Below are 27,981 nucleotides of genomic sequence, written 5' to 3'. Positions count from 1 at the left end.
GGTGAAGTAAACACCACATCCCGGAGCGGTTGCTGGTCGGAGCATGTTTACGGAAGAAGAGCGTTTAAAATCCAACGTGATTGAATGTTTCTGATGTAAACCGAACATAACACGATTAGACATTCGAGCAACTTTGATTTAATGTTGTGATTCTGGAAAATGTTCCCACGTGGCTTTGCGTGGGGAGCGGCCACCGCTGCGTATCAAATAGAAGGTACGGTGAAGTAAACACAAACAACAACACGTGGTCAGTCTGGATGCAGTAAACAGCTCTGTAATACTGATATAAGACAACAAGTATTGAATTTGTTGAGGTAATAACTCGTTTCAGGTCTATTTTTAATACTTCAACACTTAAGATTTTAAGGATCTTAACGTGTGCTGTTATATTTTAAGTATTTTCTATCGCGTTGTTGTCTAACATGAACTTTTAGTGTATTTATTCGAAACATGTTGTATTTAATGGCATTAGACTGCACAGGTTTGCATTCACTCCCTATAAATGTTGTACACCAGGAAAAAAAAATAGCATAAATGATCTCAAACCAGAGACTTCATGCCTGAATATCATGTGATTTTCAATTATGACCAATACAGTATTAGTATTGTTAACTACATTACCTCTGATATATTATTATGCGACTCACAAGTCGCAAATGTCATAAAAATACGAGTCAAAATATAAGGCAGCTGATTTAATAGGAATTCACTGGAAAAAAAATTAAAGCAATATAGACTGACTGGGACATCACAGGATAATGATGCTCCTGGAGACAAGCTGCAATAAATTCACAGACGTACTCAAAGTCCCTGCAGAAACATTAGTCATTTTTCTTTCTGTCAATATCCTTTCTACGTTTATGAAACCCTTTGTGTGTGTGTGTGTGTTTTCAGGTGGCTGGCAGGCCGACGGCAAGGGACCAAGTATCTGGGACACATTTTGTCACAAGGAAGGCAGAGTGTTTCAGGAGCAGGATGGAGATTTGGCGTGTAACAGCTACGAGCTGTGGGAAAAAGACCTGGAGTGTATCCAGCAGCTTGGACTGACGCACTATCGCCTGTCCCTCTCCTGGGCCCGCCTCCTGCCTGACGGGACCACCCTGCGTGTCAATCAAAAAGGTATTTCCATATTCCTGTCACACCTAAATCGAAAACGACATTATGGAAACAGCTTATGTGTTGGTTCTGGTTATGTTTTATCATTAACAACAGTGCTGCCTCACTGTCTGACAGGTGTACAGTACTACAACAAGGTGATTGATGACCTGCTGGCCTGTAATGTGTCACCTATGGTCACGCTTTACCACTTTGACCTGCCTCAAGCTCTCCAAGATCAGGGTGGCTGGAAATCAGCGGGTATAGCGACCATCTTCGACAGCTACGCCAAGTTCTGTTTCCAGACATTCGGCGACCGTGTCAAACTCTGGATCACTATTAACGAACCACGCGTGTGCGCCAAACTGGGCCACGAAGACGGTGTCCATGCTCCAGGGTTAAAAGAGCCGGGGACTGCTGCCTACCTGGTCGGCCATAACATGCTGCGCGCCCACGCCATGGCCTGGCACAGCTACAACTCCCTCTTTAGGCCAAAGCAGAAGGGTGCGGTGTCCCTGGCCATCAACAGCGATTGGCTCGAGCCGCTCCGCCCCGGCTGTGAGGAGGATGAGGCTGCTACTGGACGTGACCTTGCATTTACGCTAGGATGGTTTGCCTGGCCCTTGTTTGTCACTGGAGATTATCCAGAAATAATGAGATCTGCCATCGACTCTCAGAGTGAGAAGTTGGGATACAGTGGCAGCTCAAGGCTGCCCAGGTTCTCAGAGGACGAACCTGCCATTTTAGGCACTGCAGACTTCTTTGCATTGAACTACTACACATCCCGTAAAGTCAAGGCTGGAGGAGGTCGTGTACAGATGTGTATGAAGAGCGATCAAGATGCAGAGGAGGTTATGGATCCATCTTGGTTTATCTGTGGGGTGTCCTGGCTGGCTGTGGTGCCTGGTGGCCTAAGGAAACTTCTTAAGTACATTAAGGTAAAATTACAACCCAAACTCAGGTTAATTTTACTGAAGTTAGTCTAAGACATGCACTGAACTCTGTATAATCTCCAGGATTTTTTTCATACAGCCGTATGTGAGAATGCAAATGTCTGAGTCAGTTGCTCCTGACATTCTCCGGAGTTTCTTCTGCCAGGCGCCTCATAAAAAATGTCTAGACAGTGTACGAGTGAGCCTGCGTGAGCTGCAGGATAATACAAATATCGAAAAAGAGGACCCATGCATGCGTTCTTCATATGTTAAAGGGAAACTTGTGTCTGCAAAGAGATTAAGTCCACATCTCTAAAAAAAAAGTGCCCTCACAAGGCTCATCCACATTCACACATATTCAGTTGAAAAATTGAGGAGTCATTTTTCTCTGCTCTCTTAGCATCAAACCGAATTGACCGACAAGACAAATCACCTTCAACCAAACAAGGAGAACACTCTGACATTTGTTTAGTGTCTTGCTATTGATTTCGTATGCAGTAATCTCCTTTTAACACCTCCAGAAACACACTGATGCTTCATTAGTGCTGTCACATTGAATGAAACAGTTACTTTGCTGAAAAGTGTTTGCAAACGAGCAATTTCCTGCTGTTGTGACTTGTCACAGGCCATTAGTTTGAGCTTGGCACCGTCGAAACGCAGCTAAACGGCACACTGTAGACCAATCTGTCTCTCCCTGGAACGTCTGACAGCTGTGATGCCTTGTTTGACAATAATATTGGCCCTGTGACTTCACAGGACACGTTCAACAACCCAGCGGTCTACATCACGGAGAATGGCTTCTCTCAGGTGGGGCCGGTGCAAATCGAGGACGTCCAGCGCGGTGAGCTTTTTAAAGACACCATCTTGGAAGTGGCTAAAGGTAATGTCTGCTAAATCCACACGGGAGAAATAAAATAAAACAAGCAAATTGCCGTTAGCAAACAGTAGTTAAATGTCAGTCCTGCAGCTGCCAATAAAAATACTCGGCAATTTGCTCCTGTAAAACGAATGATATTTAGCAGGACCAAAGGTAATGTGATGCACCACCAACCCTCTTATGATCAGGGGTGTAAATTCAGATCTTCAAGCCCCATCTCACAAGTTCAGAATGCAGAGATTGGTTTCTGTATCGTCAAGGTTTTTTGATTATACCTCACTTTTCTAGACACCTTGAGGGAGAGAAATGAGCTGAAATGTGCTTATTGCAAGCTCATTTATTCAAGGGTATATTCATATATATGCAATATTCACCCATCCACAGGTTGGTGATCCTGTCAGTGTTTGCAAAGATATTGTTGATATAAAATTAGTTCGATTTCAGATGTCCCTGAGCAGGTTTTGCTTAAAAATTAAAAAAGGGTTAATTGCAACTTTGAATATCAAACCATGGATGTGCAATACTTTTTTCTTCAGCTAAGACAACAGAAGAAAATATTTGTATTGTTTGTTTTGGCGCCACCATCTGGCCAGACTGTGTATTCTTTATTGCTAGAGATATGAAAATGCTGGCTCTTAAAAAGGCCATGATAAATAAAGCTAAATAAAATAAAGCCCATAGTTCATGTTATTAGTTGACATTGTCTGACGAAAATCCCTTAATTTAAGAATTTTTCCCTTCCAATAATAGAAACCACAATTAATGCACGGCTTGCTGAGGTGATAAAAACAAGCTTTTAACCCTGCTCTTGATTTAGAATACTTAATAATGATGCTTATCTTGTCACGTGTCATGTTTGTAGTCGTGGTTTAATTAGATTGCCGTAGCTATCTGAGCAGAGAGTGGGAGCGTGCACAAAATTACAACTCATTCTCCGTGTTTACACTTTCTTTTGCAGCTATAGAGGAAGACGGGGTCGTCGTGCGTGGATATTTTGCATGGTCGCTGCTGGACAACTTTGAATGGGCCGACGGATTCAGTGTCCGCTTTGGATTGTTTCACGTGGACTTCTCAGACGCAGAGCTGAGGAGAACCTTGTACCGGTCTGGACGGGAATACGCCAAGATTATCATGAAACACAAGACAGAGACTGATGTACAATGACTATGGAAGAAAAGGACTGAATATGCTGGACTTTTTTTTTTAACACAATCTTAATAAACGAGCAATGTTTGCATGGTTGTTTTTTTTCTGAACCAATCAGGACCAAACCTGAAAGCACCATCATCGTCTCTGAATGGTTTTTCAGTTTACTCAGAGAAATTGGCAAAGGAACAGTCAGAGTGAGCTCACTCTGCTGTCTTTGTAGGAAATCTGACTTCAGGTTGTGAAGTAAAGACATGCATTGAGTGTTGGACTGATTCAATGCAATGTAAATTAGTATTATATTTCATATAATGCCCAATTTCCTGTCGATCTGCACAAGGCAGCTGCTGTACATTCAAGTCACATTCGCACACATTTATACACTGTCTGTACAGCCGTCGGGGGCAATTTGCAGTTCTCTATCTTGCTGGAGGAGCTGGGGATCGAACCAGCGACCCTTTGGTTAGTGGACAACCCAGTCTCTACCTCAAACCATATCACCCCCACTAATAGCCAATTTAATTTGTGAATTTAAACATGCCAATAACAGTACCTGAGGGAGGTGCCTGACATGAAAGAATCTCCCCTATTTAAAACTAAAAAAAAGGAAAAGTTCCAGAACAAAGAAGCATAAGCTAAAAAAGTATTTTTTCACCAAATAACCAAAAAATCAGTTCTATATTTGGATTAATGCTTCTGATTAATCAGAATCATTATTTCTTTGATTGTAGATTCTGATCCTATTTGAAATCAGGGGGGAAATCAAATCACATAATCCAGCACATTTCGTCATCCTTATTGTCATTCAACACAACGTCTCAACCGCTGCACCTATCACATGGGAACGGACCCATAATAAGATAAACTACAACAGTCAGCTCAGTTATTATGATGCTGCCAGGCTGCACAGAGCACACTTGAGTTGACTAAGAAGGGGTGCCAGCTGAAAGCAACAGATGTCCTGCCACAGGAAGAGAGCGGGGCGCCATTTGTGCTTCCCCGCGGACAGCTGTGCAAACTCTCCACTTGAAGGGAGAATAGAGGGGAACAAGCCGAAAAGCCTCCTGCAGGATTTCTCTTGATTCCTCTGTGCATACTGCGGCTGAGGTGGGATTATTTATATTGAGTGCTGAACAATGCACCGTGGATGTGCACGGCAGGCAGAGCCATACTCATTACGCTGTAGCACAGTTGTGTACAGATGATGAAGAGGAGGATGTTGACAGATGTTTGAGTTTGATGGAAAACCAGTAGAACATGAGTAAACAGAAAGAGGATCAGACTCAGTGAGGAGTTTGGAAGCATGTTTGTGAGCCTACAGTGTCACCCTGTGGTGTCTTGCAGAGCTGCACTGTTGTACTGTACCACTCCTCAACAATGTGCCCTCACGTGCTGCATTGCTTTGATTAATAAAACGGACACTGTTGGCCTAACAACAAACAACTAAAGCAACTCCCTAACCACAATACATCACAGATTTAACACAATTAATATTTATGCTCCGATGTGAAGGAAAGTGTCATTTATATTCTGCGTTGGGAGACTTTGTATGCATTAATAAGCATGGTGTATCGTGACATCCAGTTGGCTGTGCATACTGTTTTCAACAGATGTGAATAATACCCTCGTGGCCCTCCTCCATCTATGTCAAACCGAGTGAGATTCTCCTTTGTCTTATGATGAATAACAAGCTATTGTGAAAGCATGAATAATGCTGCTGCTTGCATTAGAACTTCTTCTTCTTCTGCTTTGAACACAAAGTTGAACCACATCTCACACTATAAACACTACATTAAAGGGACAGTTCACCCAAAAATGAAACTCACTAATTATCTACTCACCACTATGCCGATGGAGGGGAGGGTGAAGTGGTTGAGTCCATGAAACACTTTCTGAGTCTCAGGGGTAAACAGTGTCGCAGCCAAATCCAATACAGTTGAAGTAAATGCTGACCGAATCTTCAAACGAATAAAAATGACAGAAAAAAACATAAAATGCCTCCTTACTATTCCTGTGGATGCATCCAAGCGTTCGTAAGCCCTGGCGGTCAAATCCAACTCGCAACTGTATCATTTACATCATGTTTTTAGCCTAATTGTCAGAATTTTAATGTTGAGGTTTATAGACACTTGGATGAAACAACAGGAGCAAGAAGGAGGAGCATGTTTTTATAAACGCTGTTTACCCCTGAAACTCCAAAAGTGTTTTGTGGACTCAAACACTTCACCCACCCCTTCATCAGCATAGTGGTGAGTAGATAATGAGTGAATTTTCCTTTATTTGGGTGAACTATCCCTTAAATGAACATTTAATATTTGTAGCTCTGTGGGAAAAGGTGCTGTTGGTCTTTGAGTCTCTGGAGAGTGACTGAAACACAATAAAATTCCTGAACAGATGTAACTTGTCAGGGACATTTGTGCAAAAGGATAAAAATCAAATATGTAAAACTCAAAAGAGCACAGATCGAATACTGGGACAAAAAATGTTTTGAGCGAAAGCAGGTTTTGAAGCGTGTTTCCCATGATTCATCAGTGCAGCCTATGGGCAGCTGAATTCCCAGCTAAGAGTTGATTAGTAATTCCACCGACTGTCTCCCAGTATTGATGGATTCCATCCTCCTCCATCAGTGGCTCGGTGTAGCTGCATGGGTGAGAGAAGCACCGTTGCTGCCGAATTGATTGAATGAAATATGAGCGGGAAGTTGCAGTGCACTAAAGCGAATGTTGAAATTAGCCACTTGTGGGGACCTGAGGAATAATGCCTATTGCAGGTTACGAAAGCTTAAAACATTAATTAGCATTTAAATAATTCACTCTTCCCGTCGCTTTAATAACACAGACGTCGAATATTCTAAATGTTTTATTTTTTCCTGATTGGTTCGTGATGTAGGGAGTCGCAGAAGAAACCATTTCTAAATGTGCTTTCCAATTAAGCGCCAAATATATCATGTGTATAGATAAGTTGCTTTTGACAATGAATTAGCACTTTTAATTGTAACATTCAATCACACCCACTGGCGGAGATTTACCCCGAGGAACAGTGTGGCAAATTACCAAGAGGGGCCCATTTGTATTTCACCAAACTTAACTCATTATATTTTGACCGCCGATATGAAATATTCAATAACCAGGAAATTAATCGACTTATTACAAATTAACTAAATAATTCAGCTGATAATAAAGTATCTCCATTGTGAATTATAGAGAAATAACTATCTTCTGTGTCGTGCGGTGCTTACAGGTGCAAAGGGTATAACTTCTGGCAAATAATTACCTTATTCTATTTACTGATTACACTCACACGCATATTCCCTGGAGAAAAGGTATAATTAGATTGTTGCTTCGGTATCGAGATGAAGAGACACCAGCCACTCCCTGCCTCTGGAGCGCAGATACAAATCTCTCTTCCCTTTTTCGCTCGCTCTCTCCGTCTTTGTCTGGGTCTCTCAGTCAGCTGGCGAGGGACCCGCGAGAGGCCCGAGCCACCACTCAGCCAGTCCTCTGTAGTTTTCTTTCTTTCGTTCTTTCCCCTTGCTCTTTCCCCCTCGCTCACTCTCTCTAACTCATCATCTTCTCCTTCTCCTAATCGCATTGCTCATTCTCCATTGACAAGAGAGTATGAAGAGAGAGGAAGAGAAGAGAAAAAAAAAACACACACACCACAAACTTTCTAAATCCCATTGACCTACTTAGGCAGACATTTCACTGGGAATTCATATTAGTGCAAAAGAGTTAGAAGAAGAAATGTTTTCTCATTTTTTCCCTCCGTCTTCCTCGCAACCCCCCCTCATCCTTTTTCTCTTTCAGCTGGAAGCCATTTTCCTCACATCCCATATTTGATCCTGTGTGAGCACTACAGTGTATTATACAAGTGGATAAACGCCTTACCATGGCATAACCAGCGGTTTGGAGCTCTGGCACCACTTTTGACAGTGGCGTAAGAAAGCGTGACATCGCAGTTCTAAAAAAGCACTTTGCGAGGCCTCGTCTTTTGATTGACGGATTTTGGCGGCGGAGAAGAGATTGAAAGGGAGGAATATTGCCGGGGCCTTGAAGACAGGAAGTGGAATTATGACAGCCCCACACAGAGAACTAAAGCGGGGGAGACGAAAAGAGAATAAAAAGAGGTGAAAGCAATTCAAATGTTTTATTTTAAGTCCCTCCCTGAGGGACTGTGGGTGACCCCGCTAACGACTGTTGAAATTCTGACTCCCTTGAGTGTGATGGCACCACGTGATGGGAGGGGGTTCGTGGACCTGTCTGAAAAATTGAAAGCTCCTAGAATATTCAGCTAACCCTGTGCGCTCAGCTGGGTGTCGTGATTGGAGGAGGAGAGGTGGTGGGGGGGCATGCAGAGATTGGTATTCAGGCGCTATATGTGTGTGCTGGGTAAGCCCAGCGGTGGCGGCGGGAGAGAACCCCCTCTGCGTGCGTGTGTGTGGTGGCCAATGAGCCGAGCGCAGTGTCTCATGGGAACGGTGGCAGGAGCGCGAGCGAACAGAAGTGAGGATGGGGAAAGAGACAATTTATGGAACCTTTAGAACCGAAGTGAATAACTGTGATGGCGGAGCAGTTATCAGGCCTGGATCCAAGCAGAGAGACTAATGATGTGAATATAACCTCGTGCTCCCAATATGCAAACACAATGTCATCAACAAAGAAAGAGGGAAAAATCCATCTTCTCTAAATCTCCTCGGAAACTTTAGAGACAAAATGGTTCCTTGTGGGTTCTTATCTGTCCGAAAATTATCAAAAGAGGGCGAGTTACAGTTTAAGTTTCATTCTACATTTACCTCAGCCTTTAATGTTAAACTTCAATCCAATATTTCAGGCAGGATTCCTTCATACTCATGTATTTTCATAGTGCGGACCATCATTCCCATTGGTAGCAACTTAAATGGCATTTAGGAGAGCGCATACCCCCGTCCCTTTAAATTCAATCAAGCGGCAGTTAAATGATCACACTCATCACAATCACTCGTCTAATATTGTCTGATCGTGGTTTTATTTCTTTAGTAATCCAGAAAAAAGCTGAAACAATATTTTGCAATGTTAAAAATAAGAGGGAAAAAAAATCCTGCATCCGCCCCCTGATCCAGACCTGCACCAAAAACTAAATGTGTTCTTCCCTGAGCCATCCCACATCCTTCCAACACATTTCATGGTAATCCCCCTTGACGGAGGAAGTTAAATAACTTTTAAAATAACTATTTGTTACTTTGAAATTGGAGTGATTGCTATATTTTCATTGTGCTATAACATATTGCGATAGTTTGAGAGTATGTTTGAGGGGTTTTTGCTGTAATATTCGAAAATTGGTTTGGAGAATTCCTGGTTTACTGCCAGTTTTGAGTTTTTGTTAGTTTATCCAGTATCTGAATAGACTAAACTTTAAGCTTGTTTACAGTCCAAACAGACAAACTTTATTCTTACTATTTTGACGTGTTCCCACATGGTTTGGTGAATTTTATCCAAACAAAATTGATGGGCGAATCAATGAAAACACACTCCACACTGCAATTCATCCCACTGTTCCAAAAATGCACTTTTTTTGGGGGAAAAAATAGGCGGTCTGTTTTCAGATATTCCCTGAAACAACAAGTGGTTCCTTTGCAAAACTCCACAGCTCGTCTTTGTTTAACTGCAGATGCTTTCAGTTCAGGCCATTTCAAGAGGAAGAGGAAAGAGAGAGCGTATACGCACGGGGCGCGGAGCAACAGTGCACGCGGACTAATTAACTCTAAGTGTTGTACGACATGCTCCCTCCTCACCCGCGTTGTCACTCAGGGTTTGAGTGGCGCTAATGAGAGAATTATCTAGCCTCGGACCCTCGTAATGCATTCAAATGAACACCAGCTGACCTGACCTATGAGATGGCTTTTTAATCTCACCACTTAATACCAATCAGACCTGCTTTCTCATGTGCCCACACTGGGAGGGCCCTCTGCTCCAAACGCTGCCATCCAATTTTTTTTCCTTCTCCTCACTGTTGATCTAAGGGAGAGTATTTAATTGTGTGTGATGACTCGAGGGCCTCTGCTGGTATTATGCACGGAACCTCAGGTGTGCCGGATAAATCAGGTGCATATGGCTCCCGAAGTGTTTGCCTGGCATCAAAGTGAAAGTGTTTTGGGTGCATGTGCGTGCTTGTGTGAGTGTAAGCCCCTTATCATGAGAACCCAGTTGAGGATTAAAAAGGTTAATAAGGTCACGAGTTTGCAACAAAGTCTGCGACATACAATGGGGCTCTGGCATTGTTAGATTTCCATAATCATCATCCTTTGCTGCCCAAACCTGTGACTCAATTGTTGTGCTCATGGTGTTTCTAGATGCTACACAAATGTTCTGCAGGGGGGCGGATGGGGGAATTTAATAATTACCTGCTGGTGTTACCAATTTAAGCATTTATACTTGAGCAAATAAGAAAGTGTTTCTAATTGGATCAAGGTATTTTCAGTGTGTCGTCTTGCAAGCTGAACTGCGATGGTTTTGTTTCAGCAGCACGGCGCTGAACTTGTGGGCAACATGAGCAATAAGTCCTCTCAAGTGTTTGGGCCGCAGCCGTTTTTTGTTTTCGCCAAGCGCTCGAGGCAACAAATAGCGGATCAGTCGGAGTTCAAGGCTGCTCGTGAAATGGTTGTTAGCGTTTCAATGTCTTTTGGGTAGACTGTTATTGTTTTAAATCTTGCGGCGCGCCAGGGAGTCAAACGCAAGCTCAGGTGCAACATCTGCAACCCTCCCACACTTGCAGCATGCACGAGTGTGTCAGGAAACGAGGGAGAAAGCCATTGATGAGTCTAATATGCAGCGGTTTTCCACTTCCCTGAAGTCATTAGAATCTATATTTTTATATTGTTCACAAGCAGTCAGGATTTGCCTGAATGGGGCCCAATTAAAGGGGATTTAATGGGATTTGCTTATTGCTGATTCAAAGGGGTGGTTGTGATAGCGTTGGTAGCAATTTCACTCTGCAATAAATATTTTAGTTGTAGTTGAAGCATTAACTGGGGAATAATCCTGTTGGAGAATGCTGTCATCTTAAAGGAAGCGTTGGAAGATGTTATGCTGAAACTGCAAAAAAGGCTGTATATAATCATTACGATGCTGCTTCCCTTTGTTCCCTGCTATATGGATTTACTTTACCTTGATTTTAACTTGTTCGGATCAATGCAGACGGTATTTTGATTGTGCGATCAAACCTTACGTCAAGAATTTTCCTTTAATTACAGTGAGTGAAAAGTTGTTGTAGTGCTGACTTGTGTATAACGCACACAGAATTCAGCGATGTCCTACCAGGCTGGGCGCGTGTTGCCCGCCGATAGCTAATTGTAACAGTGGACAATAAAGACCAGATGCTGCGTTGTGTCCGGCCTGTGTGTGGCAGAGCTGCAGCTTTTGTCTCTCTATCACAACTCAGAGGCCCATTGTCATGCAGGCGCTCAGGTAACGGGGCCCACTCGTCGCTCATCCGCCTGACGGCCACTGCTATCTGCCCTGACTGTGACTGATGACGGGAGTGGGTACGCGGTCCATGGCAGACAGGCAGGAAGGAAGGCAGTGTGAGGCTGGTGTGATTGATACCACCCTGACTGACTGAGGGCTGGGTTAAAGGCCAGTGGGCAGCGCTGCATCCACTGACCGTGCCTGCTTGCAATGCGGGGGCTATTGGGTGGAGCGGCCAAGCAAGCAGAGCAGTGTGAGGGAGATGGATCAGTCATCACCTGGACGGCATGACAGTGAGAAGAAAGTTAGGGTTCATAGACTGGCACTGTGTGAATATATGCAACGGAGGGCTGACAAAAAGATGCGGTGGGGTGCAAATTCAGAAGTAGATTTGAAGACTTGTTATGAAGAGCTTTACTGTGACTCTGAAACAGCTGTAAAAACTGTGTAGAGGTCCACTTGGGGCAACTGAGGAGTTGCAGGAGGGGAATGTGAAGGAGAACGAAAATAGAAATTCATCTTGAAATCATTCACGTTGGAGCAATAAACAGATTGGTGCGGAAGACGACAAGATTCAGGCAGCAACAAGAAATGAAATACAGAAGTGAAAGTTGAGTGGTAATATTTTTCACAGGTAGAACAAGAAAAAGTGTAAGGCTCATTAAGCAAACAGCAATTAAAGAATTTTAGCTCACAGGTTCATTTGAGGAGTGTTCAGTGTTCCATTTCCAAAAACAATACGACAGCTTGGATAAATTCAACTTGCCTGGTGACAAAAAGTCAGTTTACATAACAAAAAATGAATGAAAGAAATAGGGAGTTGTTTTCAGACATTAACTCTGGAAAATGTGAGAAAAACTGGGTCGCTGACAGTTTGCCTTTCAGACAAGAGCAGGAAATTGTCTGGTACATTCCGGTGAGAGGTTGGGGCATTTTCCTGCTGTATTCTCACACAGGCTCACTCTGATATTTTCTGGACATTTTACTTTAGGGCTGGCAGCAAAAGTTTGCATTCTCACATCCAGCAAATCAGGAATCTATCCAGAGTTCAGTGCATGTCTGAAAGCAGATGTAAGCGACAGCATTTAGAATAAAATCATGGAAGCTCGAAAGGTTAAAAGGATTTCTCAGGTGAACATTTGAAAAAGTTTAAGGAAGTCTCAGACACCCTGAATGTCGATTGGTGGTCGCATGTACGTTCCATCTGTGTATCCTTAATGCACAGAGGAATGTATGTCCTCATGCGTCTACTGTCGGAGGAAGATCAATGCGTCCTCATTGATGTTGTCTTGCCCTCTGCACGTGAAGTGAATGGAGGGGGGAGGAGGAGGGGGGTGGCGGCGGGTGGGACAGTGGGACGAGAGGTGCGCACTAAATGGATGCGATGCAAATGGCACCAGAGGACATAAGAATCAATTTAGCTTATTGAAACAAATGAGACCAAGTCAGCCTTGCCATGGCGTGGGTTTTTTCCCCCCCTATTTTTTTGGCCGCCCCCATTGTTATTGTAATTAACCCACCCAACCCAAATCCCTGACCCTCCCTTTCACATACAGAGCCAACCCCTCACCAGCCATGTCTATGTCTGCCTGGGGTCCTTTTACCCTAATGAAAAAGCCTCAGAGGTGCCCAGGTAAAAATGTAGGCGCTGTAATGGTGATTCATGGCCCTGGGTGACATGTTAAAAGGCATGGGAGATCTGCCTCGGAAAGCATTTAGAAAAGGGTATTCCACATATAAGCACCAACCACACACACACACACACACACACACACACATACACACACACACACACACACACAGAACCCCCCATACCTCTAATGACCTACAGTCATTCCCCACCCCCTTAGCATGCTCTCATGTATATAAACTCCCCTCTACCCACATTCAAGAAATCCCAATAACCAAAATGGACTCCACGTATCGCTGGAATGACCTCAGGGGTAAGTGGCTAGCAGAATGCCTATTTCATATAGTGATGTGTGACGTCCTATTGAAAATTTGCCATTCTTTCCTGTAAGGGTAGGCCACTTTCCTGCCTGAGCTCTAATTCCCCAGTGTGGTGTGGGCATTGTATAGGGGTCTTGGGGGATGGATCAATAGTTAGAGAGAGCGATGGGGTCACAGTGGAATCAATGCACTGGACAAACGACCTCCAGCTGCCGCCTGCACCTTCCAAGCTGCTTGACACCTGAGGTGATCTTTACTGAAATGTCCTCTGCTGAAATGCCACAGGGCCATGGGCTGCTGAGCAGTCACTCATGCAGGGCTCCCAAATCAAGTGGTGTATGCAGACCGGGTCTGCTGTCATCCACGGTGAAAGGCCTTGGCTCAGCGTTACTACATAAACAAAACTCATGCACCTGAGAATGTCAATTACTTGCCGCCTGCCCCTTTGGACGGCCCTGTGCATGATGGCCAAATTGGGATTAATTTGGGGAGGATGGGGGCCGGCGTGGAGGTGACACCATGTCGTTCCACCCCAAAGCGAGAGAAGTGGCTGTGCCGTGGAGAACAGGAGCAGCGGGCCGGCTTGATTGTTCCCCTATTACCCTGCACATCGTTTTGCATAAGTGGCAAAAGGCGCTGATGAAAACAAGTGGTGGTTTCAGGTCGGATGCAGACACCCAGAAAATGAGCTTTTTTCCCCCCTTTCCCTTCTTACCCTTCCGCTGGGCCGCATAATTCAGTAGAGCCATCTTGTGGAAATGTCATCGTGTGGCGGCGATGGAGCAAACAGTGTGACAGAATGCCGTAACGCCTCTCGGGCCGGGGCCTTCGCCACGCTTGCCACGCCCGAGTCGGCCTGACCTTGCAGGTGGCTGATATATGCAGCCACATTGGCGTCAAAAAATGGACAACGGGTGCCTCTTCCTTCTGGAAGGTTGTAGCCGCTGCCAGCATTACTTTTTCTTGTCTGATTTGGGTTCATACAGAGGTGGTGCATATTTCAAAGAGAGGCCGTATATGTTTATTTGCTTGAGGATATGGATTTATTCTCATTTTTTTCTGCTTTTCTTTTTTGAATAGAGGTCAGTTCCCCACCGTGCTTTCCCTTTTATGCACCCACTCCCTATTCTTCATTCATCTTACCTGCTGACACATCTGACAACACGCTGCTGTATTATCATCCCCCAACCCCCTGCTCTATACCTTCCACAGCAACACGGGGCCGGCTCGACTCTTCCACCCCTTCTCTTTCTCCTTTAGAAAACTGATTATAAATGGTCAATTTGAAAATAGACTGGAAAGTCCCCAAGGCTGCTTGCCTTGTCAAATTGAAAAGGGACAAGGACAAGTCAGCCGACTTGCCCCCTGTCCGCCGTCCTGATGTTTCTGAGGCAGGTGTTCGAGCGGGAACATAACAAATTCTCCCCATGAGGCGGGCGAGGTGATGACGAGGGAGGGTGGGGCAGCAGCGAGCTGAGGATCTTCAACATCTAGCCCTCAGCATTTATATCACAAGTCCCCACAAAGAGTCTATGGATCACTCCAGTGGGCTGGTGTTGGCAGTATCAGGAAAAGCCATAGGCTGTCAGGGAGTATGTGCCTTTCATATTTCACTGTAGACAGCCTTCCATTCTCCCGGCCTCACTCACAGCAGCCTTTGAGGATAATATCTTCAAATCTTTCCTTGCCATGCTGAGAGGCTATTTTTAAATAGATATTTATTTCATTCTCTCAATTTCTCTTCCTCTCTCTCCCCTCTGACCTGCAGGTATCGCTTTACTGCTTGTGACCAGTAGAGAAAACCTGCACAAAATGGAGAAAACGCTTGTGGCGAGGAAGGGATTTCTGTCAGCACAAATCTAAGAGTCTTTTTCTCTTTTCATTTTCCTCTTCCATTCAGCTGTCGAACAGGGTCCTTTTTTTATCCCTTTGTTACAAACCAATCTCACCATTCTACCTTTAATTTATAGACCAAGATAAAATAAAGAAAAAAGAAGTACACTGAGGATGAACTTGGCAAAAATTAGCTTTGGCCCGTCACCCCATTAGTCTCATCTCATCACCTGACACAGTGACTAAAGACTTGATTTTATGAGTGTGGAGTCTTGCTGTGATCTGCCGTGACTTTTCTGTGTTAACAATAAAGTCCCCGTCCGATTAATCTAACCAGCGAGATGGAAAGCACTCTTTGATATAGCCGCGATGTCCACTGCGGCATGATTCATCAGAGGAGACCTTGTAATCAGATGGGACGTGTGCCTTCTCCCCAACACGTATCTCCTCTCTCTCCAGAATACATTAGAGGAGTGTGAGCGACGGAATCATCAGATACCGGGAGGTGAATTGAAGTGGTCATGAACCCAGTGTCAAACTCAAATAGCTGAATGGCGATAGATAAAACAAACAAGGAACGTGGGCTGCTTGCAGAGGGAGGCGGGGAGCCTTGCGTCCAGGCTGTGGAGAACTTTTAACAGATAAGGCCCTGGCTATAGCGCTGCATCGCAACTGCGCTATTATCGAGCGTGACCCCTGCTGGAACTGTAACACATGACCCCAAATTTATGTATTGCATGAACTTTCTCCCCACGTAGCGTGACATGAGTTATATTTCATGTTGAGTTGTGAGCCTGCTTTCCCACAGGATGCACTGTCCTCCTGACCCACTGCAAAATAAAAAAAGGTGGATGGAAATTTATGTGGGGCAACGCTCCCTTTAGGCTGAATGTTGCTATTAGCAATGTGACCATGCTTCAGGTTGAATACTGTGGGGATGGAATACACAGTGATAGAATACACAATAAAGCTTGTCCACTCAACAGCCTTTTATTCTGCATCCTTCAAAGTAGGCTGCACAAATTGATGGCTCTTCTGTCTCAAGCAATATCAATATATTAGATAAACACATGATGCTTCATCGTACCCTCTCTCCTTTTTCCCTGACAATTGTCTCTTGCACAGTAAGCACGTTGGAATTTGTTGTCTGTTATGCTTTATCTTATTTCATCCTCTCTAACCACGGCTAATAACAGTTTTTTCCTATCTTCCTCTATTTCAGGGCTAAGCCGGGTCTTAGAGCTAGCCCACCGTTTTCACAGAGGCAAAAAAAAACTGCTTGGGTAAGCAGGGGAAGGATTCCTCTGTTGCTACTTCAGGTTGTCCCCTCTCTCCCTTTAGCTGAGATTTCTATCCCAGGCCCTTATTATCACCAAACAAGCACTTTTTGATGATGATAAGTAATAGCTACATCCCTGTGTGTAGGACTCGGCTTCTCAGGGGAGTAAGGAGAGCATGCTGGTCATTTTTCTTGCCCGTTTTGGCGTCCAGCGATCCTGGGAAATAAACAGGGGGCTGCGTGGAAGAGTAAAGGGTGGGGTGGGGGTTGATTGTGTGTTTGTGCAGCAGTATTCAGGAGGATTGAGCAGGCGATTGTGTGAGAGTAATGCTTTTTGATGTTTTTACAGTGGATTTAACTGGTTTCCGGGAAAAAAATACAGAACAAACAACAGACTTATTACAAGGCTGAACCAAAAGAGTCCATATCTCTTAAGCTCCTTCTCCACTGGTCAAAAAACCCACTAACACCCACTAACATCTGGCTTTTTTCCGCAGTGGGAGAGAATACAATCGGCATTTACTCCAGGGTCACATGACTCCGCAGAGGTTTTTTCCAGCTCCAGCTCTGATCAGCAATGATGGAAACATAGCACCTGGGTAAACACGCTAATTTCTTCTCCTTCTTTATTTTGGCAGTCACACGACACGCTGCAGCTTTTCTGGCACCATGTTATGAGTTGCATTGAACTTCCAGGCGTTGGTGCTCAAATAGCCGTGGAAGTTTGTGTACTTTTTTACATCCCGGGAGCATCAGCGGACACTGGCAAGACAGGGAGGTGTCCACCGTGTTTGTGACATTGAATGTAATGGGAAAAAAGACTCCTCTACTGCCAATTGGAAAGACATAATCACCTTTTTGGTGAGTTAAAAAAAAAAACATATCGGCTAATTAGAAATTAGAAAAAGTTAAGCAAAGTGGAGTATTTGTAAATTTACCCTTCATGATCTCTGGTAAAATAAAATTAGATATTTCAACATGATCCAACTTTACAGCATGGCTGTCAAGCGGTATGGATAATCTCTGTGATAAATCCCCAACTTGATTGTTTGGAGCCACAATGACAGAGGAGGATCACATCAAAAGAGGGGATGACTTAAGGGTCACTGCTTCCTGACAGGACTTCTTTAGCCACTAATAGCGTGGTCGGGTGACAGGGATAGCACAAGAAGGAGGATGATAAGCTGCGGACAAAAGTGAAGATGCACTGCGAGAGAGCGGACACAAATAAACTGCATCTCGGGGCCTTCTAATCCCGCAGACGAGCTCGACAGTGGCCTGTCAGACTTTGCCGACCAATTTGAATGCATAGCGGGGGGGAACATCCCCCCCTCCTTTCAATTCGGTGGGCATCTTGTTTATTTCCTGCTATAACTGCCAAACACACCCCTTCACACAAAAAATCTATAATTCAGTCGGATTTGTGAGGCAGTTTTATATTATGGACTGCTAAAAGAGGAAAATAAGGGGTGATGGAGGGAATGAAAGAGACGGAGGATGGAACTGAATGAAAGAGAGGCATGTCTATAGAGGGTATAGCAAAAACAACACAGGCATGTGGACAGGACGGCCCTTTGTTGGTTTGACCGCTATAAAATCTGTGGCCTTGGGTGTGGTCTGCCAAGTACGCCACTCAACAGAAGTGGTATTCAAAGCAGGAGGGTCTGGACCTTCCAGACCGTTATATATGAGCGGCTCTATCCTCAAGCCAATGATGCCTGTGAGGGAACTACTGAAAATGTGGGCATGCTTTTACTTTGACAAATGTTTAATATTTTCTAAGCGGTTATATTCAATGGGACTGAGAAGCCTTTGGCCACCAACAGATGTCCTTGTTTGACAACAAAATGTTAACTGTCTAACTGTTTGATAGCACTTTAATTTACACTTGTACATCCATGTTTAATGTGTTTTAGAAGCTCTTTCAAAAACATAAAAGCTTGGCTGTACATGAACACCAGTGTCAGGTCGAAATATACAGCTATAGCTCTGGAGTGTGTGGTCACTTGAAGGTGGTGGCTCTCCACCATCCTGGTGACTGTCACTGTGAATCCCTGAGCTGCCACTGAGCAGCCTGACCTTTGGCTCTGCCTTTTAAGTGCATTGATCCACCGGTCACTTTGAGCCAAGATGGCTACCCCCCTTCTCTTGCTTGCTCCCACCCAGTTAACCTGAGTGGACACTGTGACTGTGGCCCCTGATGTGTGGTCGCCCCCATAATATAGAGTTCTGTGCACGGCTCAAAAATGTCTTAAATAATAATGTATTCAGAAAAAAAGGGGTGGAGGAAAAGGTTAGGCCAGATGCAAGGGGGTAATGCTGTCTAATTTTAGATGGTGTTAATTGTGGCCCTCTCAAGTGTCTTCACTGCCACCTTTGACAAAAGCACCATTCATAGGCAGAGCAGCTATGCAGGCTGGCAGGGCTCCTGCTTTGCCAGTTGTTGCTGACACCTCCTTGGCACAGCCGGGCAGCGGCTGTGGCTGAGGTGTCTGCCTCCCCAGTGAGCATACCTCAGAGTTCACGTTTCTATAAGCAGAGATTTAACATGCTCTTGTCTGCGTATGTCATACATGTTGGTTTCATGTACTGGATTTCAAAAATGGCAGCAGGGGCAGATGCTGAGAGGCGTGCCGTCATTTCTCTATAAAACTGATGCGGTAAAGGCAGTGCGTTAAACATTGTGGTCTTTATCTAAGTGAGGTGCATTTTGTCACTTAAAGGCCTGGGAGTTTGCCTCTTGGATCGGCCCCAGTAAACATGTTCCCCTGCAAAAGGCAAAAGAGGTGTGGCACGTGCAGCACAAAGCAATTCAGCACTCTAACACCCTGTCACAGGGCTCACATTTGAACTATTCTTTAGTCTCGGCAACAGTTCCAGCGGGGTGTAAATTGTGTGCTGCTGTAATTAATCCACATCAGGTCACAGAAGAAGGAAAAACGAAGGAAACGAGTTGAAATATGAGGGGCCTTTGATGATAACACCCCCCACACACTCACACACACACACACACACACACACTCACTCACGCTCACACAGACACACACACCCCTGCACTATATTGTTTTGCATTCCTGAAAGAAATCTGGGACCCCCAAGGAGCTGTGGCCCTCCTACAGCACTTTCATGCTTCTATAGCCCTATTTGTCCCATTGTACTCTTTCTCCACTATAGGACAGAGACAGCCTTCAAGCGGGGGCGGAACAAAATATATATATATCTTCAAAAGATAATTCATGCTGGGCTCATATATGTGACCACAATATAACCCCAATTTCAACTTGCACCATCAAATCAGTAGGGTAGAAATAACTGAAATTAAAATGTGCGATCCATATAAAATATATAAAGCGCTATAAAAAAAAAAATCCTCTCCCCGGCTACAAAAAAGTTCCAGCAAAGTTATGATGTTTGGAGAATAAAAGGCTCTATCACCAATTTTCAGGTTTAATGGAGGTGAAAAGGTTCATTACACTCCCACCTTTGGTGATAGTTTCGTCTAATTCTGCAGCTTTTTGAATCAGAAGGATCTGGTGTCAATCATGTCGACAAATATGAGGATGTAAAAACAGGAGTGGTCGCATCTGACCAAATCTTTTTAGCATTCAAATGAAATCAACACAAAAACTTGACTACAAACTAAATACCGAATATCGAAAGTGCAAAGGATGGAAAAAATATCCCAAATCTCATTTTGCCATGGTAGCTCTGTGTGGCTCTCAGGCAGGGGTCACCAACCCGCTGCCTCCGAGCTGCTTCCTCTCGGGTGGCTTCCTCGCTTTGTCAACATCATTCATCTTTATCCAACTGTAAAAGAATTGCAGCCCATGAATCGAGCAGAAAGAAAAAGTGTTTTTAGTTGACACTATGTCAACTAAAAAGTGCGTCATATGCTACATCACGGCCTGATGCTTCTTCGCCAAACTCAATCGTAGTGGCTTGAATGGGTGTAGCTATAGATTCAAAATCTCCCAAAAAAGCAAACTCTCAGCGGAAAACAGAGAAGTTAATAGTGTGTGGACACATTTGTTTGCTTTCAGCGCCACTGCTGCTGGCTTATCGGGATGTTTGATCTGCAGCGAGAAGCTAGCAAACAACAAAAAATCTAATGTTGTAATGTAAAGACGGTTCCGGAATAAGCAAACGGCATTTACCGAAAAAAGTATCAGGCTGGGGAGTGGTTTGAGAAGTGCTGCGAAAGCAGAGCAAAGGCAGTTTTCATTCAGAAAATTAAAGATTCGCCCCTCACTGCAAAGATCGTCAAAGTGTGCGGCCGTAGAAGTGGCAACAAACACTGCAGCAAATCGAGGTCATAAACCCAGCTCCTCACACTCTGTCACCTGGAATGAGACATGGGATGAGGACAATATTGAGCAGAAGGCACCGCTAAACAGGTATGTAAACTCTGAGGAGATACCATCAAAAGGCCAAACTGAATTGTTTAGCGACATAGTGTCCGTGGCTACAGATGGAGAACTGAGTACGAGAGGAAGAACAGAAGTGATTGGATTAAAAGCTCCTTAGTTCATTGCAACTTCCACAGTCTCAAACATTCTTCTGCAAGTTTATGATGGTGATGAACCTTGTCGTCCAGACGGGGAAGAAAGAAACAGCAAAAGGCTAAAAACACCTCCAGTTCTGTGCAGTGACACGAGGTCCAGATCTAAGAAGCTCTACAGGTCTATAAACATGTGTGTCCAGTCGAGACGTCCTAAACAATTTGCTGCTTGTGTAGAACATGTGAAAACTTTCCTGCAAAACAAAGGCCACACGGATCCAGAAGTGGAGGATCCCGATGAACAGAAACCTGACAAACATCCCCTCCGCCTCAGCTTTATGTGAAGACGCACCTGACTAAATGATCTGCAGTGATGTTCAGAAACATAAATCCTATCAAACCACTGCGAACAGTCGCCTTCATGAGGTTATTATTTTGCAAGACATTATCTCTCCTGGGAACGAGTTGAGATTTTCTCAGTGAAGTGAATGACACAGAGCTGATATCATTGTGTGACGTGTTTATCAGACCCAGACCGTTGATCGCTGATGAATTGCCTTGTACAGAACTGGACTTCTCTCAAAATGTAATTGTTGAGAATGTTTTTACTTTAACCATTTTAATGCTGTGTTTATCATATTTTTTTATAAAGTAGGCCATTTATTTACGACCTTTGTTCATCATTTCAATTGCACTAACATAGGGAGGACTCAAACTAGGCATGCACAGCTATAAAGTCTAAGTAACCCTACCCATGGTGGATTTTTCTCCATCACAAAATGTATCCGTTTTGTGTTTTGAGAACATATAGCATTCTCACCCAGTAAAGTAGTATCAACTATTTTCTTTAGTTCCATTGTTTAGCTCCAGACAGATATTGTTTTTCTCTATGGTAAAAATGGCTCTTCAGACAGCAAAGGTTTCTGACCCCCTGCTCCAGGGATACCAGTGTCAGTGCGAGGGTCCAGCACAGCTCCCACACAGTGAATCCTAATCACGTCAGTGATTGCCCGACTTTTTTCTGTAGCACGTCCAAGTCATTTATCTTGTGAAATATCTCAACATCTACCAAATGGGCTGACATTAAATTTTGCACAGACATTTATGGTTCTGATACAGTGAATTCTAATGACTTGAATTCATGTCCTGACAACTGTCGGATAGGTTGCCATAAAATCTGGCATAGACTTTCTCGTCTCTCAAGATGAATTTTAGGAACTTGGGTGATCCCTTGACTTTTTATCATCATGTCAGAACTTAAGGGAGAAATATCATGCTTTTTAATATTTCTTTCCTACAGTGTGTTATATATGATTTTTGTGTTTTGTTAAAGGTCTGCTTGATTAGACTCTGCCTTGTTGTACAGAGAAGAAATGTGCTCCCTTGGCTTTCCTTGTGAGTGAATATGTGCATTCACTATTGTTGGCCCATATGTTTTAATAAATAAACCTTTAGGTACGAAAGGAATCTATATAATAGACTATTGTTACTACCTGAATCAAAGATAATCTGACAAGAAACTTGTGCAGCCAAAGATTGAATAGAGTTAAGTAATCCTGAAGGGCCTCATTTTATCTACTTCTTTTTTCCCCAACCTTACAGAGCTTCTCTAGATTTGCTTCATTATTACTTCTGCTGAACATCTCCTTCTTAGTCTGGTGAACAGAGAGAAGAGCAGTGGGGGAATTCGAAGTCTGTCAGGGGGGAGAAATGAGCGGAGGAACCACGGCGTAGAAACTTTTTTCAGGCTCCATTTAAACTTTGAACAGACACGATAATGTGTTTCGCTCCAGACTCTCAAAGGATGAGGGATTTTGGGTTTCAGCTCCTGGCCCGGTGCTCATTTGGGCCTTATTAATCTAATTACTTGCCCAATTGTACATGTTTAACATCGCCCTGGTCCTCTCTGAACTCCACTAAGAGACGATGCCTGAACTCAGTTGGATATACCTTTATAAGGAAAATTGCTGAAGCCTGCAGATAGTTTTGGGGGGAGAAAACGCTAAATGGCTGCAATTCATCACGCGATTACACCAATTATGTTGCTGGAATTTGGACGGGCTCAGATCACAGTACTCTCCGTCTGGGATCCCTGGCAGCCAATCGCATGAGCTTATGAGATACTAAGACCCATTTATCTACCTTTTGAGGAGTCTTAGCCAATATTAATGCCCCCGACCGTGATTCCCCATCATCTGCCCCACCCGGTTGGTGACACCAGCGGTTTACACGTGGGTTATTAATGGTCAATAAATATTCACTCAGTGTTTAGCGGGACTTTGTGAAGCATTAGCAACATACGTTCGTGTCGGGCGGGGAGGCAGCCGGGAGTTTTTTATTTCTTAACGTGACAGCGCAATGGTGTGGCTAACCTTGAAGGATGTGGCCTGATGGGGAATTGGACCTTGGTTCGAGGCACTACTTTTATTCCCCGGCTTTTCATGACTAGCGAGGCAGTGAATGATGAGGCGCTCGCGTCAGACCCCCTCGTTCTTATCTTCTCAAAATGCAAGGGGAGGGGAGGGGAGGGAATCCCGCTCCCCTCCATGCGAGCAAGTGCACTCGCTTTTTGTCATCAAAACTTAAATAAACATCCCTCTCCAAACAAATTTAGAAGAAATAAATCTAAGAGAAATGAAAGTACATTGTGACAAATGACTCAGCTGTCTCTTTCTGTATAATTTTTCCTTTTTTTTCCCACAAGTGAGCAGCAACCAGATCTGCACAAATCCAAATATAATCAGACAGCTTCCTGGAACACGAGCAGCATTACATACACCTCGCTCACCGTGGATTAAATTGCCATTGACAAAGTCTTGTTGTTGCTCTCTCTCTCTCTTCTGGATATGATTTGAATTGGATTCATGTGGACACTTCTGACACGGTGAAATGGAGAGAGGAAGAGAGGGAGGAAGGAAGGAAGGGAGGAAGGATGGAAGGAAAACCGAGCTCCGAAAGACACGGGGGCAATCAGAGATAGAAGGGGGGGGGTTTTGACAAATCAGAGAAGGGAGTTGAGCCATCGAGAACCAGAAGAAGAGAAAGGGGGTAAAAGAGAAAAGAGAGCGTGTCTGAGTGTTTCACAGGTTCATTCTGATGCATGGAGACAGACAGGAGAATAGATTGGTAGCCTTGGGTGGATAAGGACAGAACCATTCCCCAGAGAGATGGATTAGACGAGGGAGTGGAAATAAATGATCGCAGATTTTAATGGCCTTTTGGCTTGCTGCGCCCTCGTCCTCCCTCCCCCGTTACCATTTCCTGCGTGGGGGGAAGTTTTACAGTGATGACATTTCCACATGCCAACTGTCTACTTTGTGCAGTTTAACTCTCGAAAACAATCATCACAACAATGTTCGGCGGCAGCGTAGGGGCTCAGGGGACGCAGGGGACGCGTGTGTCCTCCTCCAGTCACAGATGCAGGACGTTTTTTTCTAAACTAGAGCACAGGTATGGGAAGACAAAGCCAAAGGAAGCTTTCTCTGGCTTATGACAACACTGTAAATAAAGTAAGTAACAGAAAATGACAGTTCAGTTTTCTCTTTCACACGAGTTTTGTCCCAAATCTTTGTAGTTCACAGAGACTTTTTCTTTTGAGTTTTACGGTCCCAAACTTTATTATCTTTTATTCATTCTTAATGCGTTCCTCTGGTGACCTGTTCAGCATGCACCCTGCCTCTTGCCCAATGTCAACTTGGATTTTATTTTCATTCTTTTTACTCATCCTCTATTTTTCCAGGAAGGTTCCACCAAGATACATTATCTCCTGTGTCAGGGAGTTCTGGCCAATATGGGCAGCAATGAAGTAAAAATATAATATGTCAATATATTAAATATAAATAAGTAGGGACAAATTACAAAAACACACACAAAACATAAAAAAAAACATTGCCAGTAGAGGAGTTTACCTCAGTTTGTCCCCGGGACATCATATTCAACGTCATGAACACATCAAGAACTAAGCTGCTCTCTCTCACATCTACTGTTAAAATCGTATCTCCAGTAGACGATGGATGGATGCAGTCTCAAACACATTTCCAGCAGTTTTCAGAAAAAAAAAGTACTGATAAACTCACTGATGTAAATAATAACTGACTGCATGTAAATAATAAAATAAATAAATAAGCAAGAACATTAATTTAATGCAGTTTTAACTTCAGTGGGCACAACGATATTATTACCCGGCTGTGTGAAACGGAAAATTGGAAAGATCTGGAATTCCTAATCACGTCTTTTTCTTTTTTATAAATTACCAACTTGCCTTAAGCTGAACCATCAATGGAGCCACTACCCAACATAAAAATAGCAGCTGGTCAATGGACTTAGTCTCAGCGAGGGATGACAAGCTCCACCTATATTCCATTCACAGACAATGCTGTATACGTATATCTGCTCATACAGTCATGTCCCCCTAAGAGTGAGGACACATGCGGCGACGATTATTCCCGTCTCTCGCCTTCTCTTCTCCTGTGCCAAGAGGTGCGAAGGGCATTGCACATTAATGACATACTGTTCATATTACCCTGCTCCACTTTATCTCAGAATTCAGCACCACATTAATCTTGGCAATTTTAAGATTATATATATATTTATATGTATATTTAAAATACAGGCGAGCCGGCACATAAGTCAGTATAGCAGAATAATATACTTGGCCATTAGTTTTTATGGAAATATAGCCTTGGGTTGAGGAATAAAAATGGGTCTCACTCCTAATTTCTGTTATGATAAGTTCCATACCTGATTGCCTCCATAAGAGCCAGATCTGTCTTCATAAGGCCTTGTGAGGCTCCTGACAACTATTTAGCCCTGCTAATCCATTTGTTTGATTTATTTCTTACAGTATGTGGCTAATGTCTTTTAAAGATCTCATAGCTACAGTACAGGGAGATGAAAGGAAACCGATTGCTGACAGATAGCATCAGATTTTTGAGCATCTAATCATTCTTGCATATCACCCTCTCTTCCTCAGAATTCTTTTTGGTTAATAAATGAGACGCCTTGATGAGCACGAGCGATAAGGATGCCATTCTGCGCCAGTCTCGACGAGATAGTGATTCCGAGGGCGAGATAAGCATCATCTAAATAATGCAATGCACTACTCAAAAATAAATTGATGACATGAAACAAATCGCAACACTCCGGCTGCTTAAACTCTGCTCGAGAAGAGGAAACAAAGCCTGGTGAGAGCTCTGAAGGAGGCTTTGGTAAACTTTGCTTCCTCACTCAAACACTTGTCTCTCACTTCCTCTTCCACCTTTCTGACTCCAAAGCTGCTTTCAGATGTGCACTGAACTCCAGACATTATCTTGAAATAATCTGCAGGGGCTGCATGTGAGGATGCAAATGTTAGTGTCAGTTATTCCTGACAGTTTCTGGGACTCTTGCTGCCAGCGTCATAGGAAAATGCCTGGAAAATTAGAGATTTGAGAGGTTTTGGTGGTTAGACCTGACAGAGGTGTCGATGTGCTGCCAACAAACACACAGGATTTCCACAGCAGAGCAGAAACATCATGTCCTGCCTCCTGGAAGTTCAGGATATCGTCATGCTGCGTTCTTCATATGTGAAAGGCACACTCTGTAAAATGTCTGGACCTCATTTTCCATGGCTCAAATTAGAGTTCCTGTGGAGGCCTAGCTAGAAGGACCTAGCTTGCAGGTTGAAGCCAAATCTCAGATGACTTTGGGTTGGGGGTGAGGGGAGGGGGTCTCCAGCCCTGTCTGATCGGGAACATCCGTCACCGTCACTGACCAACGACCAGAGCTCAGCGTAGCATATGGAAGGTGGTGGTGGTAGGGAAGGGATTGGTGTGTGGGGGTGCAAAAGGGAGCGATAAAGACTGATGGGTGAGGGGCTTGCGCTCCTCTATCATCATTTCACAGGTCTGGGACTTTGAGACAGCAGCGTCTCACAGTGGGGATCACCGCAGGTTCGGGAATGGATGGGAGATGGTGGAAGAAGAAGAGTGGGATGCTACAGGAAAGAGGAAAGCAATCAGTTTGGTGGACGAGACTGAAGTCGGCAGAGAAGCACCTCAATGGAAATGTAATGGGGATTCTTAGTGACATGCCACACTGCTTTTCCTCAACTTCCGCGCAAATACAGCTCGGTGCAGGCATGCGGATACATCGAGCACAATGTCAGGGTTTATCCTCCGAGAAACATAAGGTGGGGCAAAATATATATACACATGCACACATGCAAATGCACTCAAAGCCACACACGACTGACTGTCCCTACAGTAAATACACAGCTACGGGTTTGGAGTGCACACGCCGTCTTGCACATACACAGGTGCTTTCACTGCTCGTGTGCACTCACACACCTACGCACAGATTAGGCTACTGCTGGGACTGAGGAAAATGGCTTTAGGGAAGCCATGGCAGTGGCTGTGGTTTCCCGTCTCTGGCTTAGACACAGCCACGTCGATAACTAATCCTGACCTTTCCCCAGCCGCCAAATTGAAAAATAAGAATAAGAAAAAATAAAATAGATGGCGGATGCTATCGAGACGGCCTCTGCTGCTTCCTGCGGGTGTAAGACGTGGCCCATCTATGGATCAAGAGGAGGGGGAGGGGAGGGACAGAGGACAGAGGATGGGTGTTGGGTTGGTCTTATCTACTTTTCACAAGGTCCCTTCACATGAGCTGAGAGTAATTCTATCCTTGGTTAGCCCCACTGGGCCAATCTGTACCTGGAGAGCCAGTCAGGAGGTAGATTTCATGTCCGTCTTTGAATCACAGACACAAAGCAACATTTTGACACAGACAGCTGACAATTAGCTTATACTGTATATTATAGGTAATGTAAATAAATTCAGATGTTCCCCCCTGGTTCTCTATATGAGTAGACTAACCACACACACACATCCCTGCACTGTCATACCTGTTAGAGCTCTAAATTACCTTTGCCACAAGCATGGCGAGTG

General features: G+C 44.1%; 1 protein-coding gene across 1 annotated transcript; it reads left to right on the top strand.

The window, feature by feature from the left end:
* Positions 1–8: 8 nt before the first annotated feature.
* LOC109634777 (cytosolic beta-glucosidase) lies at positions 9–4,139 on the top strand. The gene is made up of 5 exons (XM_020095468.2): positions 9–214; positions 895–1,119; positions 1,234–2,033; positions 2,784–2,907; positions 3,863–4,139. Exons 1-5 carry the CDS (start codon positions 160–162, stop codon positions 4,066–4,068), a joined length of 1,410 nt encoding a protein of 469 aa, XP_019951027.2. The 5' UTR covers positions 9–159; the 3' UTR covers positions 4,069–4,139.
* The last annotated feature ends 23,842 nt before the right edge of the window (positions 4,140–27,981 follow it).

Source organism: Paralichthys olivaceus, chromosome 22 (genome assembly GCF_024713975.1).
Source record: "Paralichthys olivaceus isolate ysfri-2021 chromosome 22, ASM2471397v2, whole genome shotgun sequence".
NCBI classification, from domain to species: Eukaryota; Metazoa; Chordata; class Actinopteri; order Pleuronectiformes; family Paralichthyidae; genus Paralichthys; species Paralichthys olivaceus.
This window is presented reverse-complemented; position numbering and strand designations above follow the sequence as displayed.